Below are 21,488 nucleotides of genomic sequence, written 5' to 3' on the forward strand. Positions count from 1 at the left end.
CTAAGCAAGAACTGCTGAGGAAGCCATTTAATTCTTCAGAATTTGGTATTTTTCCGAAGGAGAAAAGCAAACTTCACATATTTCCACATTAAGACTTTGATAATTTGAAATTACACCACACGATTCACGATTTCTGAACAAGTCTAACAGGGATATCTTTTGGAGCAAGACCGAAACAAAAACTCTGTGACTGCTACATAATTAAAAACCTTTGGTTTTTATAATTAATATTATAAAAAGAAAGTAGAAGGCACAACTGTGCATCAAAACTACATGATTTTGTATTTTAATCTGCTTGTATTGTTTTCATCAGCACATCGGACTTTCTGTAAGTCTTTACTGTAAAGATGTATTTTAGTAACAGTAATTAGTTAGCTGTAATAAGCTTTCCATACTACCTAAATGTAAGAAGGCTATTGGCAAGGAGGCGTCTTTGAAAAAGGTACATTCAAGAACAGACGAACTGATGTCCATCCACTTAAAAATTCACCATTCTAGCTCTACGGGATACTCTCCAGTGAGACACGCTGTGCAATGACCAATCTTTCCAACACGCGATTTCTGGGTTTTAAGGCTGTTCTCATTCTCTTGTCTTGCTTTGATGCTTTCTTGCACGGATGATACTAGCCCTTCCACAGAAAGATAGACAACACTGTCTGCTCCTAGAGGAAATAAAGAATTAATCAGTTAAAGCTGCAATACTGTACCAAATGCAACGCCCTTTGGAAATACAGTCACGTTATTGCATGGATTATGATGCCAGGTGGATCACCTTACCTAAAGGGAATGGATATGAAAAATTATCAGAGCATAATACGCCTTGCCTTTCTCAAATTCTTTGTGCAGGGAGCAGACTCACTGAGATCTAGACAGAAGGTTCCAAGATGGGAACAAACAGGTCACACATACTGCAAAAATAGAAGGAAAGGCCAGAGTGTGTATTAGGAGTCCCTAAACCCCATATAGTTTCCCAGGGTCACCCTGTACCTCAGGCCTGGAAGCAGATGTGTGCATGGCTAGTGCTTCCCAAATCACACACCTAGGACTACAAACCCTTACTGGGACTTGGAGGAGGGGAAGACCCATCATGTTAAAAAAAGTTGAGTATGCAGTTCATGCAAATGTTCTAGCAGTAGGAAAGTCTGATAGCCTTTTCACATCATTAGTTTTCTGTTGTTTGCACTTGTTATTTTGTGAGTAATACTTAAAAAGGAGATCCTACAAACTTGAAATATTTCAACATGCCTTCACTATAATTTGGGGGCAAAGAACTCATTGCAATATTAGTGAGAGTAAGTATTTAACACAGGAAATCTAAGTTTCTAGCTGTAACCACAGCTATGATCTTAAGCCATTTTTTAAAATATTTTGCAGCACAATAGGCCATGTATCTCCTCACTCACAAGCTTTCACGTCTTCTGTTGCTGATACCCTGATGAAGAGCACGTTATTTACCACATCACAAGCAACATAAGCTGTTGGTTCTTCTTTTGTTCTGGTACAAACATGACTTGTTCTAGACATTTGAGAATGTATTTAACATTCTTTGATTAGTTTCAAATGTCATTTATTTCAAAGTGCAATATATAAGGCAGTTAAAATTCTTTACATAAATTTCAATTTGTAGAAAAATCAGTGGGTGTTTACATATTTTTGTGAATATCTCATAAAAGTGAAACTATATTAGCTTTTCATTATAGCTTTTTCACCACATATTTTCTTCCTGGTATTTTGCTTACAGTAGCTCCTTGTTGTAAAGAGTTTCCCAGAAGGAGCTCTAAGTATTGGAAAGCTGTGTTGTCACACCTTATTTGTAATTTATGATTATGCAGTTATTCTAATGCCTTCTATTGTTCGAAGAAATATAATTCACTGTGTTTAAAAAATGTAACTAAATTGTTTGAATCCGTATGGTACTCACATGCAGAAATGTAGTGTATTAACCTTACCATTATTTTTATTCAGTTTTGCCACTACTGCCTTTATGTGTTGTCCTTTATTTTGATGTAGACAATAAAATACCTACAGATAAAATTTCACTGGGAAAAAAAAGAAAAAGTAGCATTTACCTATATAGTTTGCAAGATCATGAAATTCAGGTCTGTTGGCAATGAGTTCTTCTTTAGTTGGAATGTTTATTCCCATGTAACAAGGAAATCTTATGGGAGGTGAAGCCACACGGATATGCACCTGAATAAAAATAGAGTTTTAAAATAGACTGCTGTAAGGTGAAGGTCAGCAGATCGTAACACAATAGCAAAGTCACAGTTCTGCAGAATAATCATGAAGAACAGAACACAGCACTACCCAGAAATCATTATGGTTAAAAGTAAGATAACATTTTTTTCAGATGCCAACACAGCAGAAGAGAGAGACAGTTTTAGAATTTATTTTTACAGTATTTCCTAATGTTAGTAAAAGGTTGCATGCCAGTTTTGCTTTTGTTCTATGGTGTTCAATCCTTGGTGCACATGTTTCAGTTTACAAAGTCAAATATTATACAGAACATTTTTGCTCCAGTGACAGACTTGCATACTGTTTCAATTAAAAAATCTTAATCAATGAAAAAATGTATGCTTTGGTGACTTAAGGCATGTCCCCATTTACTGCAGTATGTGGTTGTACTTAATGCAGTACCACAAGTCACACATATGTCAGGAACACCATACTAATACTTGATTTTCTGATCTTACCTTACCTGTTTTCCATTCTGTCTTTATTTGCCAGGTAGTGCTTTATAAATCAGTCATACAAAAGAGACTTCTCAACCTATTTTCACAATAAACACACTAGCTATTGGGTTTTTGCAAATTTGCTCTTTTAAATAAGGAAACAATGTGTAGTAGAAATGAAGACTGTGCTTTACCCTCCCATCAATCTTCTGTTTATGTTTGTATTGTACTGACTGAAAATTAACTTACCTCTTTGGCTCCTGATTCTCTCAGTAGTTTTATTATGGGTGAAATGGTATTGCCCCTCACAATTGAATCGTCAATGATAACAACTCGCTTGCCTTTAAAATTATCAGACAGAACACCAAACTTCTTTGCAACACCAAGCTGCCGTAGCCTCATATTTGGCTGGATAAATGTTCTTCCTACGTAACGATTTTTACAGAGTACTTCAACATACGGTAGTCCACACTGTAAACAGAGATAATTAAGCACAATTAATATCTATAGAACTGGTTATTCTTACTTACTGTTTTTTAAAGCAACCTTAGGACTTACTATGACTTCACAGTAACCAAGAACTTTGAAATACCTTAACATAGTGGAATAATGACAAAACACAAGTGCAGATGACTCAATAGGAGTATGTGGCGTACTCAAGATACAAAGCTTTATTAATACAAAACTCTAATGGCATGTCCCATAATATCCCATTACAAAAAGAGGTATGTATAAATATGCTTGGGGGGGGGGGCGGGGAAGGCAAGTTAACATATACCTTTTGAGCATAACCAAGAGCTGCTGGGGTTGCAGACTCTGGAACAGTGCTGACCAGGTCTGCTTCCACGGGTGCTTCAATAGCAAGCTGCTGCCCGCATCTTCTCCTTACTGAATACACCATCTGACCTAGGAACAGCAAGAAGTGTTTTTCCTGGTATGTGTAGTTCAGATTTCCTCTCAGTTTGCTGTACAAATTTCTGTGGCAAGTTGCAGGCATAGAAGTCAGTGAGAAAAGTGCCAGAACTAATAAGCCGTCACTCACGTAAGGTCATTTTTATTTCCCTCCATAATGTCATATTCTTACATTCACATTCCTATCACTACACAGAGAATTTAGAATCCAGTTTGCACTAATCAGGTAACTAAAAGTCCTGTGAATGCTACAAAATCTGTTTACAGGAGGAAAGAAGTAGAAGTTATGCCTGCCTGTTCATAATGTGCATAGTCTATTATGAGGCTGTTTTTTTCCAGCAAAGTTTGTGCAATCCTGCTGTCTGCCTCTGCCTGCTTATTAACTTTGAATCAGTTGGCAAAATGCACCCCAAATTTAGTAAGTGGATAAAAGGCCTCAGAAGCTTTTAAGGTCCTAAGAAAGGAAGCTTTTACGGTCCTAAAAAATTTGCAACATGGGAGGGAACTGGAGGTATTGTGATGAGACGAGGCACAGGAAAAGATACAGTACTAGCAGCAGTACTAAGGAATGTTAAGAAGTGAAGATACTGAAAGGTAAGAGGATCATGAAAAAAAGGGGTGTGGGGTGAAACTGGCTTTGTAAGGGTAGGGAACTGTATAGGATTAACAGATGGCATGGCCATAGAAAGCAAAGACAAGCTTGTTTGTTAGGTGTGAGAGTACTGGCTAATACCTTGTCACTGGGACAATTTTTGAGGGCTTCCACTGAAATAATAATAAAAGCATTAGACTGGCAACCGCAAGTGCTTAGATAATGCACAGATTTACAAGTTACATTAAAAGCATCTTCCTGAAATAACCCTTTCTTACAAAGAGAATGCCAGGATAAAGTTGTTTTGCAGATCCTGTTTCTTAAGTCAAATTTTTAAAAAGTCTTCCAAGACCCAATAAAATGCCTTTAAGTCTCTCACTTTTAAGGGATACTTCCTCTACCTTAATCATGTTTGTGGCTCTTTTCATCCATTCCGTAGGACTACGCAGACAGCCTGACTGAAGCTGTAGGCACAGCCAGGAACAAGAAGGTGATGTTACATGCTCCCCCAGTGAGTTTTATCTCCTGAAGAACTGTGCCAACCCGTTCTGTCCCAGCTCTGGTCTGCAAGCTCACATTCAGCGGTACCCTACTATGATCCCAGATCCTTCCCAGGGTCATTGTTCGCCAGGATAACATCTCCCACTATTTAGGGAGGAGCTTTGTACGTTACATCTTCTTACCTTCAAAAATACTGTCTGGTCTTGCAAAATAAACATATTCAAAGATGCAGAATGCTGATGGATCACCTTCAGGTCTTGGTACAACATCCAGTGTCTGGACATCATATCTAGATATTTTCACAATCTCTCCAGGAAGGACCTCACGATAGTACCTTGAAAGAGAAATACATAGCATTTAGAAATGTCCTGAACCTGGATGATAGTTTTGAAATATAAACAAGATTCAACTGACAGGAAAAAATGCTTTTGAACATCCTAACATGATAATTTGCTTCTATCTTAGGATGTGACCTGGAGGGTTTTAAAACCGACATGCTAATACAAGTGGCTCTTACTAAAACAGTCTGAATTAATACCCAAAACCAGTAAATTAATACTTGGTACCAGAGAATTATGGTATTCTTCCTATATGTGAAGATGTACAGTACTCAGTCTAGTACAGCCTTAATTGAGGTTAAATATATTTTAATAATTTAGTCCTGGATCAATACTAGAGGACTTTTCTATGAAAGCTAATAAACATTACAATGCAATATAAAAACCCACAATCAAGTATAAAGATGGTAGCAAAAAAACTCCACAAGCCAGTATCTAGAGAAGTATCTGTCTAGTAGTGACAGGCAGCTAGCCCCAAATGATGTAAAGCTGACTGGAAATGTACATTCCAATTCTCATATCTGAAGAAATACAGAACAGTAGTAGGTTTATTGTGTTACAATGTTTAACCTCATTAAACATTTTTCTAGATCCTCTAGTGAGTCCTCAGGTGGCTATTCTAACAATTTTGATCTAAATCGATCCCAAAATACTGAAATATTCTGGAGATATAAATCAGAGGTCAGCAAATCTGTGATTATTCACTGGTCAGATACTAGCATTAGCAGGCAGCAGCACTGGCTACAGCAGAAGTTTAGACAAAATTGCTTTTTTAAAAACCCACAGGCTTCAGCTGATGGTCCTACATGGCAAGCTTCTCTTAACAGAGATTTTGAAGCAGTTTCAGAAAACAGTTATTCTCATCCGTCTGTAAAATAAATTATCTCAAGAAAGCCCCTGTTACCAACAGCTAGTAGTTCCTACAGAGACAAGGTAGAAGTTACAGCCAAAGAACATAGAACATCACACCTACAATAAAACACTGCAGAATGGAACAAAAGACCCCTAAAGTGCAGTCACACTGCTTCCTGATTTTGCTTTACATTTCTTTTTATTTGGTAGTTGCGTTCTTAATGCAATTTTTCACCGTTTTTTATTTGAAGAGGATCTAACTTTACTTATTAGTCTAGTCCCCAATGCACATTTTTATAATATCTGATTAGGAAATTAAATATGCTTCCTCATCATCTTTCCTATTTTAATTTTCTTCTAGTTCACAATTGGCCTTCCACTCCAAACTCCTCAAGATCAATTTGCGGTCTCCCAAAGAGCCTCTTGCCCTTCTCTTTTTGTCCAGAGAAAGTATCACACCTTTCTTTTCAGGGTACCTTAGCTAGCGAGGTAACGTGAATGTCATCTCATTTTTTGGCTCTAATGGGTGTTTGCATGCATGGAAATAGTTTCAGGTGCCCACCGTTTTTTTTCAAACAAGGAGACAGCATATGCTACAGCTCAGGTTAGTCCAGCTTGTGAGCTACCAATGTAACCTTCCTGTAACTGAAGAATTATTTTCTTCTACAATGATTCTGCTGCCAGCGAGGCTAAAATTGAAAAGTTACGTGGATATCCAGGTTTAATGCAACAAGTAAGAGGCATTTACTTTACAACAGTGAAGTTGTCTTTATTGTTACTTTCTGAGCACGTAATTCTTCTTTTACATTAATCTGTTCAAGAAAATAAACTGGCAAAAAACATGACTGGCAAAAAACTCCCCTCCCAACAGCCCAACAAACTAATCCTTAATGTCTTTCATGTTGTTATAGATTATGATGTTTGGCAATTTGAGGCTTAATGTTTAATTGCTGCCTGAAGAGAGCTTTCAGATAAAGTGAGAATCAGGGCACTTACTCTGCACCGATAGACAAAAAGCTACAGGATTCAGAAGAGACTACCCATCCTTCTGTTTCACTGTTATCTTTTCCTGAAATGAAAGATTTCTGTTAAAAGTCCACAATTCTTGTTACCATTAACCCCCCCAATTGCATTTCTACTGCAGTATCTGGCTTGCTATGATTTAGGTTGCCAAGTGCACTGCTGTAATTTCTAACTAGAAGGTATAGCATTCCAAAGTTTCTGTAATATTATTTAAAAAATACCCCAACACGTAAACATCATAAACCTGTTCTAGGCAGAAGGGGAAGTAACAGCATCATATTCACAGTTCATGAAGAGAGACAATTCAGTTAACTACCTTTGTTATCTCTGCACTACTTCAAACTTTTCCAATTCTAGTTCAGTGACCTTAGATATACATTACTTTTGTTCACACAAGAAACTCCGTACTTTTCCTATGCTAAATGTGTTGATGGATCCTTTTGATTACCAATGGATGCCGGACTGAATTCCAATATGGAGAATTTTCAGAAACAGGCACAGGAAGAATTGAATTGTGTAACACAGGTTAAGAATGTTTGTATGCTTTAAAAAAATACTACTTTTCTTGTCATTAAAGTTACCAAATTTTGTGAAAATACAGAATCACTTACTGCTTTGCCTTTGAATTATTTTATTTTTCTACAAATGAACAGATTTTAATCTCACTTCACGGAAAATGCTGATTTTCAGGCTAAACAGGAACACAAAGAGTTTTTCTCATAAATTGATTGTATAGTGTTCCATTACTATACTATGTGTGGTTGGGAGTGCTTGGAATTTAGAAAAACATTGCCAGTAATACAGTACTTTTTGGCCACTTTACTACAGGAGAGATGAAGAAACCAGACTTGTTTCTGGACTGGACACAGTCCTGAGCAACTGTCTGTAGGTGGCCCTACTTGAGCAGTGGATTTGGACCAGACAACTTCCAGAAGTCCCTTCCCATCTCAAGTCTTCTGTGGTTTTGCTCATCCCTGTTTTCCTGTTTAGGTGATGGGATGATAATTAAATTTTCACAAATATTCTATTACAATTGGGCTGCCTAGTTCTGACAATGTCATCAGGCAAGTAGGATTCCCTTTTGCTGGGAACAGAAAAGATGTTTGCAGACTTCCTACAAATTATTTTTTCCTTACCAGCAATTTTTTTTTTTTGAATTTTCAAAACTGACTTTTGCATTACATATTCCTACTTACACCTCAGTAAGTGTAGCTTTAATTACTTATATCAGTGATTTCAGGCACAAACTATATATATGTGTGTGTGTGTGTATGTATGTATATACATATGAATATATACGTATGGTTTACCTTTTCCATTCATGTCCCCTACTGGAATAAGGCGACCAATGCAGAGTGGGCGATTCCCATATGGATCACGTACTGCATAGATTATGTCTTTATGCATAATTAGCAATGAATATGAAGTTGGAGTTTCATTCATTAAATTTTTTATTCTGAAATGAGACATAGGTGAACATAATCGTGTGTCACACAAACAGTTGTGTGTATTTACATCTCATGCTGAGATGAGGTTGCTGTTCTTGATTCTGAAACCCATCCTCCTCACCTTGCTACCCAGTCGGCTGTATCATCATTTTCTAGAGGAGGTGTGAAAGCCAGCAGCTGGGTGATCAGTTCACTGTCAGAACTGGTCGACAGTCCTACACCATGCCGCATAAGCTTGTAAGACACAAAAAAAAATTGTTACCAACGTAAAAACAGAAATCCCACATAACACTGCTCAGATTTTAGTCTAAGAACACCTTTGTGTAATGAACAAATGTTTTAAAACATACCAGTGCTTCAGGTGATCAAATCATAATAATGTCAAATTTCTTCCAACAAACCAAATGTGTAAAAAGAGCTAGTACAATCACCTGGTGATTGTATTGTGATTGGATCACAAATGCCTGGTGCTACATTTCTCCCTTTGCATCTCATTCCCTTGTTCCACATGCAACCAAAATTAATACCACCAATATTCAGGGTATAAATTCATGTTTGGGACACTTAATGAGCTTTGTGCTTCTGCTTGCTCTAGGAAGAGAGGTAAAATATACACGGGAAAATATGAAATTACCTATAGCAGATACAGAAAGAAACATCAAGGCAGAATGGTGGTTTGGGCACAAAGCAACAACAACAAAAAAAAAGAGGTGTGAAAGGAAGCAGGGTGGGATTAAAAACCTGAAATCCCACAACTTAAAAATTTGCTAGGCCTGGTCAGTCAAATTGTTGTGTCTTGGTGTATTTATGCTTCTAAGGGAGGAGAGAATCGGCAGTCTATCTAGCCAGCTATTACAACCCGTTCAATGCTGTGTGCGTTACAGTGCGTAATTTTTATTTTTTGAAATCATTTTACATCGCATGTAACTCTGATTCTCCACTCTCCATCTACATTTCCTCACCACTGTTTTTTTCTCCCATCCATCCATACACTTGTGGCTCTGATTAAAGACAGGCTAGGTTCTTTTGGGCATGCCATACATTTGCCTTGCTTCAGTGCAAGAGCATGTCCTCTTGCTTTTGGATGGACCATATCAAAGAAGAGATTTCACAATGAAACATCTGCTAAATTTTAATTTAGTCCTTTGACACATACCCTTCTAGCCAAACACACTATAAAATTTGGCATGTGTTGGTTTATGTCCTGACTGTGCTCATGATTAATTATGCAAGCCAGAAATACAAATAAAGACAACATTCCAAACCAGACATTTAATATTACAATTACCTCACCTTATTATGCCTCTCCTAACTCTGAGCATATGATTTGTTCCTTTTACCAGCCACCACAAAGGAGCAGAGCTTCAAGCCAAGCTACCTTTTGTTATGGCCGAGTTAGTTTTCTCACTTGATCAATAAGAATGTGATTATCAGTCTGGAGGATTGGTGAATTATCCCCTGTAACAGTTAAAAATACCTCCCCTCACGAGGACTTTTTCCCCCAAAATGATTATTTTGATTATGAGGCTCTATCACTACCCCGAGCAGTTTGGTATTAAGGAAAAGTCATAGCAAACTTACTGCTCACTGCTGCCTCAAACTCAGAAAGAAACGATGCCAGAGCCTCTCAAAGGAGATACTAACCTTTCTCCTGAGTCGTACAGCATTTGTTAGCTCCCCGTTGTGTGCCACAGCAATCTTCCCATGAAGAGTCTCTACGACGAAAGGCTGGCAGTTCTGCAGCTCAGAAATTCCCGAGGTGGAGTACCTCGTGTGCCCAATACCGAGGTTTGAAACATACAGCTTCTTCAGGCTGTCTGCGTTGAAGACGTGATTTATAAGACCCATTCCCTTCGGGAGAAAAAGAAAAAAAAAAGTTCTGTTTGGTTTTGTTTTCCTGGCAACTTACTCATTTCTCCTTGTTTTTGTTTTTGGTACAGTATTAATGCAAGCAACTTTAAGAGAAAGGCAAACAACCTGAAAGACATGGGAGAGAAAGAAGCTGAGTATGTGTCACAGTGATGTATCAGATCCCATTACTCCTGTTTTTAAATAAAGCAATATACATCTTTGTGTTGAGAATTTTCATGGAACAATCGATTCCCTGACTAAAAATACATCTTTTGAAAAACACTACCAAACTGTTGTGTGTTTTAAAACCACCAGAAAAAAGACTGCCAGAAGACAGGCAAAGAAGAAGAAAGTTGCAGGAAGTAAATTCTATGTAGAGAATACCTTTTACAAGTTAGCAGTATATTGGATTTACTTTTATACTAGGTCCATGATAATGTTTGCTACATTCCACTGTCAGAAGAAAGCTTTTTTCAAGAGGTTTTACTGTTTACTTAAAATTTTCATATAGCCAAGTTGCCTTCTATCTAAAGCAGAAATGCATCAAAACCTTTTAGTCAGCCATCAGGAGCTGACTAAAAGCAAGATAAAGTCTTGTGGAGACAATTTAGCAGCAAGAATAGTCTGAAAAAACTTGACTGAGAGTAGAAATTAAGACTGGATTCCAGGTCCTCCTACAAAGTCCTGCTGCTGCTGCTGCCTGTGGAAAATATTTACATCCTTCTATGCTCATTTTACCTATCACGCCTGGCAATTGTGATATACACGATAGCACACATGATAACACTCCTCTAGGACCTTCAAAGATACATGGGAGAGGTCTGAAGCTGTCAATGGTTCAAAACCTGTGCTGTAGGTACAAGAAGAGAGTGGGATGGGACAGGAAAGATGGAAATTGGTTGAACTGTTTTCACAGGTCAACCAAAAGAACTTAAAGAAAGCTCAGCTTTAGGGTATTTTCTACTGTGACTGCTATAGAGTCAGAATACCAGGAGGATGTGGTTGCACATGTGGGTTTAGGATACTTACTATCATGTTAAAAAGTTACTGCCTCAAACTGTCAAACTGGTATAAGTTTGCTTTAATCGTTCAGCAAACTTTATGCCAGATCACTTATTATCTGTTGTCTCACAGATGACATAAAGGTGGTCTAGTCTATGTTATGTGCTCATATATGTGCAGAAATGCAACCATGAGCTCATATTTTACTTAAGCAAACTTTATCCTAACAGGAGATCCAGCAGCTCACAGGTACAGTATTAATGGATGTGGCTGCATTAAGCATTGCAATAGCTTAGACAAGCAAGGCTGTTTTAAACTAAATTTGGTTACAGAAGTACATAATCTTTTAATTGCAGTTTGAAATATTACTTTGATTTAGATTGCGCTGGTGTGGGATAGCGAATGTGAATTACACCAGTGCAAAAAGTTCCCAATGAAGACAATCTTACGTCTATATTATACAAAGCCTGATACATGCCAGAACATGATAATGGTCGATGAATAGCTACTTTAATATATTTTTCTGCATATCCAAGTGTGAAACAATCAGACAAACGCTTTCTCCTACCGGCATCCCTATGTCTATACAAGAGATGTAAGGTTTTCCACATCCTGAGCTAACAGAACTATGACCGTAACGTTTTGTTATACAAATCTAGCTGAAAGGCTCCGACAGACAAATCTGGATGAGTCTTTCTGGGAGAATTTAAAACAAAGGATTAATAGCCTTTGTCAAGGGCTATTAATCCGTGGTCAAAGGCTATTGATCAGAAGGGAACACATACCCATGCCTTAGATGTTCCAGTTTGTACTCTAATGTATGTATGGGCTTAAATTGTTGACAAAGATGAGTTTGCACAGAAGCACTGGGTAGTAAACCAATACAGTGAGAAGCAGGCACTTTTTCCATCCTGTTTTCTCTGCTATGAAGAAGAGTCAACGACAGTTTGGAGGACAAATGGATACCGTAGCATCATAGCTGCTGACATTTTTGTGGACTACTTTACAAGTCATAATCCTAAATGTATTTTCACCAGTGTAACAATCTAAATGTTTGTTACGTTAGCATGACTTCCAAGATTAAACAAGTCATATAAACTGTACTCCACAGGCTCTTTATTACACTGGTTATTACAGATTTTAAAAGTGCTGTAGCTGAGAAACGTATTTCAAGGATAAAATAAACCATCACATGCTCTGCAAATCTTAAAATATCAAAGCTGGTACGATGAGATAGCAAATTAAATTCTTAGCATGACAGCTAAGTATTGCAGCTCAGTAACACGGAAACGCTAGGAATTATGGTATCACCTGCTGGAAGCTCATTCTGAGAAGCTCTTTTTACTACGGGATATCTACGGCAGCCCACTTTAAAGCTGGAATTCCTGTAAACCTTAAGGAAAGCTGAAACCCAAGCAGGAGCAGGAATGCAGCCCAGGTAACCTGCTGCTGAAGCTGAGAAAAGCTGCATTTAAAAGTGTGTGAGTGTGTGTATGTGTGTGTGTGAATCAGGCTGTAAGTAACAGATAGGAGGGGGGAAATGCCTGACGAGGTGTCAATCATGATGCATGATGAGACAAGATTTTGCATAAGGCATTGAGCAGTCATGCATAGATACACATGCTGCTGCAGCAAAGTGATTCTTACTCTTGTAGTCATTTGAACAGCTTAATTAATCTTCCTCAGAGACCTCTGAAGGTGAAGACAAACTGCTTTCTGATTACAGTCAGAGAACACACATCAAGAATTGCCCCATGGTTATTTTGCTGATGTGGTTTTATTTCCTGCTCTTCCTTATTTCCTTCCTTCCTGCTCTTCTTTATTTCTCTGCTCTTGCAGGATGGAATAGGCTGATGATTATTTTTTTCCTGGTCACTACTCAATACAGAATGAACAGAAATGTTCCCAGAGCATGAAGGTATTGTCCTGGCATAATACTTTCAAGGATATGGCCATTTTATGTCTTTTAACATCCCCTGGGATTCCCTCAGCTGGAGAAAGACTGCATGACCTTCTCAGACTGCCATTCAATCTTTTATTCTGTTTATTTTTATCTATGGGTAAAGTAGCTGCCACTTCCTTGAGTCTCACCAAACAAGAATTATTCATCCATTTGCGCATAGCTTGTAACTGTGTTTCTTCTCTCTTGATCTCAAGTTGCATTGGTGCTCCAGAGTTAACGCCTTATGTGCGGGGTGACTTTGGTAAGTGTTTTTTTTGTGACATCAACAGCCTGATCTGGATACTTTTGTGTGTCTGCCACTGTGTGCATGGATACACCCAGCAGCATAGCGTTGGCGTATTTGTTTTAAACATGCACTTAGGACAGAAATTGCACAAATAACACAATTAGACAGTATCACTGACAAAACCAAACCAGTCCCTCAAAACATTAGTTACCTTCCCTGTAATTACTGCCTTTCCTAGCTGAAACAAACATTCACGCGTCTCAGTTAGGCATCTACAAAACAGGCATTTATGTTTTACCTTGTGCACTTTGAATGTCTGGGATGACTCTCCATCACTTGTCACAATTCCAGCACTTTCCTGGCCCCTATGGACGAAATATAATTAACATAAAGCACTGAAATGCTTAGAATGAAATGCTTTAACATACAATGGATTAGTGTTTTTTCATCTGTTCTTTACAACATGAAATTTTAGTGTAAGCTTATTTGTTGTTTTATTTTACAGGCTTGTAATCAAAACTGGTTTCTTGCCCATGTTATGCTTTATTTCAAAACAGTCACATAAGGTTTGTGCCTAAGCCCACTGAATTCAGTGGGATTCTTTCCACTAATAAGCACTGGCTCTTACTGCAGTCCTATTTCAGTGTGGGCATAAAATAACAGCAGATGTTTAATCCGAAAAGCCACTTTGCAGTGATAGTCTAGGCTGTAGTAGTAGGCTCTACAGCACTACTCTTATTTCTGCTTTGGTTTGGGGAGGGGTATTAAGAAACTGGTATTTTTGCCTTTGCATTCTTGCACTTAAGCAGCCAAGCTAGCATTTACACCTCTAAAAGGTATATGGACCCTCTGATAAAAGTGTTGGAACACATAAAACTAAAATCACAGCTTCTGAACTCAAGCAAAACGAGTCTGGCGTACAGCGTGCCTGCAAATGGAAATGCTTCTCTTACAGCAGATCAGCCTCAGGCTGGCAGTTGGGCTTTGTTGAGCAGAAGAGCTGCCTCAGCTGAAGCGGCAGACTTTTCCCCAGCCTGCTCCCCACTCCCTGCTCCCCGCAGCCCCGACTGCTCCTGCGGAGGGAAGCCCAGCACACGGGCAGGCAGCTTGGGCAGGTTCCCCAACGCTGCCCTGCCAGAGGCAGGCAGAATCCTGCACAGCTGCCCGAGGTTTGGAATTCAGTCCTTATCCGTTGAATAGGTATGTTTTGCAGAATGAATTTTTTGTGGGTAACAGTGCAGGCTGCTTGATCTTCCTTTAAAAGGCTTCCTGGAATAAGGCAGAGAGTTACCTCTGACAAAACTGCTGTCAGACTCCCACCACACCTGTAGCACCCATAGGGACCAAAGTTCCCAGTCCACTCTCATATATAGTAACGATGGAGAGGCGAGAATGTTTTTCTTAAAAAAGGAAACACTTAGAACATTTTTAGAATATTAGATGAAGACACTAAGATGATTAGACTGGTTTACCTCAACTGAAGTCACCAGCATTATTTAGTATAAGGAACAGTAAAATTGGGCACCAAAAAAGTCTACAGAATGGATTCTAACCTACAACTGACGGTGCTCATTCCAAATTTTCTCCAATTCCTAAAATCCCTTTATTGGTCACTAGTCCCAGTTGCATGTAAAGCAAAATTTTAAAGAAGATTTGCTTACAGAAAACCGAACAAAACCAACTTCACACATATCTGAATGTGTTTACCCTGTTATTGATACAGATGCTAAAGAGAAAAATCAGAGATGAGGACATTCTTAAATGCATTTATTTTAACTCAGGAAGATGTACCATCTAGAAACACAAAGACCGGTAGTAAAATTTAAGGGTTGATATGCTGCATTCAGCAACTTGAAATGCAGATGTTAATATTACAGGCAATTTCCATTTAAATACTGACCCCATCTCTTTAAGCATCAACAAAACCAATAGTGAGAAAGAGTGAAGCAAAACATCCTGAGGGAAAGGCCTTTCGAAGTCCTTGGGTTACATCTTTCCTGCAGCGCTAGTGAAAGAAAAGGAAGCTCAATTTCATTGCCACAAAGCTGATGCACTTTTACCAATTCAGCGAGATTTTTAAGTGTGCACGCTTTTTATTAAACCCTCACTGATAACCAGGGAACATTAAGAGTTAAAAATGCCCGTGACCATTAATTCAAAACCAAAACTCTAGACGGAGAAGCAAATGTAAAGCTGGGCGATGCCATCCAGGTTCCTACCATACCCGCTATCGCCAACTTGCAACTTGTTGGGACGGCTCGGCGGACGGCTCGCCCCCACGGTTCCCAACTGGTCCCCCCAGGTGGGGCCAGGCCCCGCCGCCGCAATGCCCACCCACCAAATGGCAGGTAAGAAGGGGTTTTGTGGTGGGTGGGTTTTTTTGTGTTGCCTTTTTTTTTTTTTTTTTAAGTAAAAGAACAAGACAGCGCGACTCCCTCCGTTCCCTCCCCTCGCCGGTTACACGCCGGTGCCCGCTCGGAAGCCCCTTCCCCGCGGGGAGGGTTGCAGCGCCCCGACAGAAGGCTAAAGCCTTCCCCGCCGCTAATGCCGAGCCTGCTTATTCGGCGGCTTCTCAAGTTACTCCCCTCAGGCAGCTTGAGCCAGTAAAACTAGATCCTTTCATCGCGGCGGAGCTTACTGACAACCAGCCGTCTGGTTTCCCAGGAAACACAATCTTGGCTAGAAATAGTGAATCATTTCCAGGTCACTTTCAACATGGAGAGTGGAGCAGGGAAGCATTGGACTGAGGAGGAGGTTAAAGCCTTGTTAAGCGTCTGGTCAGAAAAAAATATCAGAAAGCAACTCCACGGCACCCTGAGGAATAAAGGGATATTTATCTACATTGCTAAAAGGTTGCAGGAGTTAGGAGTTTGCAGGGATTGGAAACAGTGCCGTGCAAAGTATAAAAATCTGAAGTACGAATACAGAACGGTTAAATATGCCCACAACTCTGGGGACGTCACTAAAAGCATGAAGTTTTTCCGTGATCTGGATGCCATATTGCGATATGAACCTGTCACACAATTAGAAGAAAACGGCAGGTGTTCTGCGACTGAGACGCAGCTGAACACAAGCCCCGCAACAGACAGCGCGCAAGGTAAAACAACTCTTTTTGCTTCTATTTTTCTCTCTTTGCTTAAAAACCAAAGGGAACAAAACCAAAGCCCGAGCTTGCTCGAGCCGAAGCGGAGGTTGCGCAGCCCCAGCAGCACTGTTAAAACTGACTTGATGCACTCCTGGCGCAGGGGAATAAAATGTTAGCACCCACCAGTGTCGAAGTCTGTAAATACAGCGTAATTCTAGCAAAATTATGCTAACTGCTTGTATTGCAGCCGCGGGGAGTACTTGCTGGTGTCAAGGCTCCTGCACTGGCTTGAAACGTTGAATTAAGAAAAGCTGTTTTCTTTCCCTTCGACATGCGTTTGCAGTACTTTGGAAGCGGGTTTTGTAGAGCTCCAATTCGGAGGTAGACTCAAAGTAAGATAAAAGTAAAGGTTGGAACTGTCATGATTTTTTAAAATCGTTGTGATACAAGTGTAATTTACCATTTTTATTCGTATTTCTCTGAAACTGAAAATTTAGGTATGATGACTACAGGTAAATTAAATTATTTTGTAAGTAATTCAACTTAAATAGTTGAGAAACAGAAAGATGTTTAATAACTTCTCAATAAAAAATGTAATGTAGTGAGGGAAGTAAAAATCATAACGTTCATCAGACTGTTTTGAGGCAAAACAAATGAATAGATCTGCTTTTATTCTGAAGGAGATTTTACCAAATTATTTACATCTCTTGTTTTATTCAACCCTCTCTACATATGCATTTAAGCTGTGCTTAACATTTCATTAGGGTCAATCTGCTATTTGACATCACTCAAATCTCCTTGTCACATCCTAAATGTCACTGAAGCATAAGCCTCAGTAATAGTTACAAGTACCAAAAAAAGATGTCTAAAAAGAGAAATGCAAAGCTTAGCTGTTTGTTCCCACAGTATGTGGCAATTTAATTAAGATTGTGAATCTTTTTTGAGAAAACAAAAACCACTACATGTATATTCGGGGAGATTGTCAAAGGCACAGAAAGGAGCTGGACATCTAAGTTTGCCCTCGTACCCTTCCACGTCTTCCTCTACTATGCTCTTTTAAAGGTCTAAGGAAAAGAAATTGCCATTTTTCTTGTCATTGTTTACCTTTACGAAGAGCTTGACCTTAATTTGTCATCCCTAGGAGAAAGCCTCTAATCTGTCCAAGTCACTTTAAAATAAAACGACAATTTTGTAATATTTTAACATGTGCTTTCTGCACTGTGTATTGCAGTCCATTTTTATTTTTAAACTTGCAGAACTGAGGGTCAAATCTTTGGCTAATACAAGCTGTTACACTTCTGAGGATGACATGAAACTAAAATAGTGTCCTTCATCTGAGGATCTGCCCTTAGATTACCCTCTGTGTTTTCATGCAGTTTGCACCAATTGTTAATCCTAGTTCTCATTTGCCTTAGACCTCTAGCAAGTTTAAATCAGAAAAAGTTGATTTCATTTGTGAATCCCAAAGTAGAATATATTTCTTTAAAAATGTCCCTGGCTGAGACACACCTCATTTTGAAGCATTAAGACAGTCTGGTTTTAAAGGTGATAACAATTAAATCTCTCTCTCAAACACAAGAGTATTTATGTTACTCCCTTAAGGAAAAAAAAAAGTTTTATGGATAAACAAAAATTAAATGCAACTAACTGTAATAATGCAACACTAATGGTACAAATTTAAATGCAAAGATTCTCACAACAACCATAATTCATCCACAAAGAAAACACCCTCAGATATAAATGTGTCCTGCAGCTGTGCAGGATGCATACACCCATAACAAGGGGCTGTGAGAACGTCAACTTTCTTTAAGAATACAAGTCAAGCAAGCACGGCCGGACTAGCGGCCCAGTCCTTTTCCGACTGCCGTCAGAGCGGCAATGTCCGCCCAGCTCAGCACTTGGGAGGGCACTTGTAAGGCTAAAATGGCATCTGCAGCTGAGCCTTACAAGTGGTTTGGTTTTGGTTTTTTTAGTGGGGGCAGATCTGACGCTGTCGCTCCCACAGAGGGAAACAGACTGCCCCGGCCCCCCACAGCCTGCAGGAGGAAGGGGACTGTTTTAATTTGGGTATCCGCTGTAAGGCAAACTGACCGGAGTACCTGTGCATCCCTGCAGGGCCCCTCCTGGGCTTCTCCCTGTCAACTACAGTGTTAGAGGAGAGGAGGTCCCTCCCCTCTTTAAAAAGAGGCCGAGGAACCTTATTTTGACAGAGCTGGAGGAACCAAGGATGTCTAGGCATGTGACTTGGGTAGCAGAAACAAAATGCTATCAACAAACTAAAACCTGTGCCAAATCATACTGCTCACCATGCACATCTCGCTTTATTTTAAGAACCTAGTCACTATACCAATTTGTTTTGTTTAAGAAGCATGACAAGGGACAGTGCATGCTCCCAAAGAAATTACTGTATTTTTACAATTCTGCATAGCCTCAGTCTAAATATTCATAACCATCCTTAAGGTAAAGCTACAAAGCATGTCTTTGTGTTTGATTTGCTTGATTATCTCAACTACTGGGAGACTGCTGGGGAGAGGGAGGAAGGGAAAGGAAGAAAAAAAAAAAGAGACTGCTTTTATGGGACTGCATGGTATTTCTATAGTGTTTCCCTGAGGGTTTTTTCATATCTTGCAAAATCAGTTTTTCTTTTGAAAGTGTAATTGAAGAAATGAATACTGAAAATCACAATCAAATCTAAGAGAGAGGTGTCTCCAGACAAACTTGGTAGCAACACCCCCCCGCAATTCCCAGCTCGTTCATGGAAAGATGACACTTTTTGCATAAGCGCATATGGCAGCACAAGCCAGCGACGTTCATGTTGTCCTCCCAAAGTACATGTTTTCAGAGGCAAACACAGAGCCGTAGCTTAAATAATAATGAAAAAAGATGCAACTCAACACGTTCACTTCTCTTAAAATTTAGTTTGCGTATTATCCCAGTGATCAACAACCAAGAAAATCCATGCAGTGATTGATGGTGCACTATGAAAAATATCATTCATTAGAGTTCAAATGAATGACCTTCCCATTTTGTTGACTAGTTTTGATTGTTTCAAGCTAAATCAAATATTAATAAATGGAGTACTTGATTTACAAAAGTAAAGCTCACCTAGTAATTCATGTTAAGTTACTTGCACTCTTCTGTATTTCTCTCCATGTTTAAATACTAACACACTGGCCACTTTACTTGGCCTTCACTTTACCAGAGCGAATGCAGAAAAATTACCAAGTCTGAGCAGAAATGCATCAGCAATGAGAGTATTATCGTATGTATAAAACTCAGACAGCTACTAGAAATGCAAAAAGATCCTTCAGAAATGCTGACTTGCAAATGCCACTCATACATAGTTTTCCATGTCTGGGCTTTAACATTAAACATGTCAGTGAAAAGTATTTTATATACTTTTTTTTTTAAGTAAGCATGCAGTACTCTTATTGAGTAACTTTTTTGCTCATCACATGCTTTTTTTCTCCATCAAATATTCTAACATCTTACGCTAACTGTTCTCATTTACTGAAAATAATAAATTGTTTCTTTTTAATATTAAAGTGTAACTAAACTTGCTCATCCTAGTACCCATGGCACACTCAGCAGCCTTGCAAGAGGGAATTTATTTCCCCTCTCCGTAGTTTGCTTTGCAGCTCTTAAGCAGGTGAAACGCCAGTCCCGGCGCTGGAGATGGAAGAGGCATGAGCACACCTTCCCCTCCGTCCACGGGCCGCAGGGGTTAGCAGCTCCTGCCAGAGACGCGAGGCGGCCAGCCGGGAGCCGTCGGAGATCCGGCCACTGCCTCTCTGAGTCATTCTGAGCCTTGCTGAAAGTCAGGAGGATTTAGGGGGATGTTTTCAAATGGATCCAAACGCAGTTTTCGGTTTCACCTATGTCAGGGATACCGGGTTGCATCCCAGCCGCACCTCGTTATGGCTGCTTGTGAGGAACCACCGCAGTACCTTCGGTCCGCGTGACCTGCCCGGCTGGAGCCGACAGTAGCTCGCTCCCGCACAGGGCATCAGACCTCCTGTCAACATGGTGTGTTGAATACCGCATGTTGCCATAGAACAACTTAAGAGTCCACCCTCTGTGAAAGTTAAGCTGATGCAGAACCTGCCTTACACATGCGGCTTCCCAAACTTCCATAGCATTTGCTGTAATACTGCTTTTTAAACAAATGTACGAATACTATACTGTAAAAACCTAGACCAAATCCTGTCGGCTACAAACATGTCTGTTCTCTAGTCACGGTATTTTCCCGCTTTCCCTGTGCCATTAATGAATTCCACAGATTTCCAGGACTCGTTGCAGAACATTCTCGTTTTCTTCATACGCTTCTCTAAACATTCCTTTTGGAATTTCTTTTTTTGTTATACAAATGGATTTGCAGTTATCTGAATCCATGTGCAAAGCCCAGTTTTATTTGTATGTCTCTTATTTTCATTATCTACTTTCAAACTGTACTTTTAATGTGCTGTCAACCCCAAACAGAGTCAGAAAAGCATGCAAGTCATTAGCATCAAGTCAGTCTCTACAAGAATTTTAAAATACATTTCAAACAGGCTTCATATACAAGATATAAAATAATTTAATTTGCCTCCTATAACTCATGTCCCCTTATGGGGACAGGCCAAATGAATTTTAAATTTAATTTGAATAGAAGTTAAGCATGGAGATCACAAAGTTAATATATCTTCTCATTGCGTATGGACATTTTCACTTAAACTAATTTAAGCTAATTTAGTCCATACCTATTTTTCATCGAAAAACTTTTTCCTTCCCAGGTGAAATATCAGTTTCTTTAGAAGATGATGAGGATGCTCCAGGAGATCCACTACTTTTTATGTCACATGTCAGACCAGTTCAACTAGGTATAGTATAATGGCGCAGAGAGATCAAAAACTTAAAAGCAGTATGGCTGTCAGAGCACTTTATGTCAGCTCGAATATGCCGTCATTCTGTTTCTGATCAACACAGCTTTAAAATAGGCACACTTCTGCACCATCTCCTTCCCAGTTTTAGCACTCAGCAGTGT

General features: G+C 39.3%; 1 protein-coding gene across 1 annotated transcript; it reads right to left on the reverse strand.

The window, feature by feature from the left end:
* Window positions 1-227: 227 nt before the first annotated feature.
* PPAT (phosphoribosyl pyrophosphate amidotransferase) lies at window positions 228-20,509 on the reverse strand. Its single transcript, XM_010287295.1, has 12 exons — window positions 20,413-20,509; window positions 20,162-20,276; window positions 13,679-13,745; window positions 9,983-10,189; window positions 8,460-8,572; window positions 8,201-8,346; window positions 6,864-6,936; window positions 4,860-5,011; window positions 3,451-3,578; window positions 2,922-3,143; window positions 2,070-2,190; window positions 228-662 (listed from the first exon to the last, which is right to left on the reverse strand). Exons 1-12 carry the CDS (start codon window positions 20,507-20,509, stop codon window positions 487-489), a joined length of 1,617 nt encoding a protein of 538 aa, XP_010285597.1. The 3' UTR covers window positions 228-486.
* Window positions 20,510-21,488: the final 979 nt, after the last annotated feature.

This window comes from Phaethon lepturus, unplaced genomic scaffold (genome assembly GCF_000687285.1).
Source record: "Phaethon lepturus isolate BGI_N335 unplaced genomic scaffold, ASM68728v1 scaffold12835, whole genome shotgun sequence".
Classification (NCBI taxonomy): domain Eukaryota; kingdom Metazoa; phylum Chordata; class Aves; order Phaethontiformes; family Phaethontidae; genus Phaethon; species Phaethon lepturus.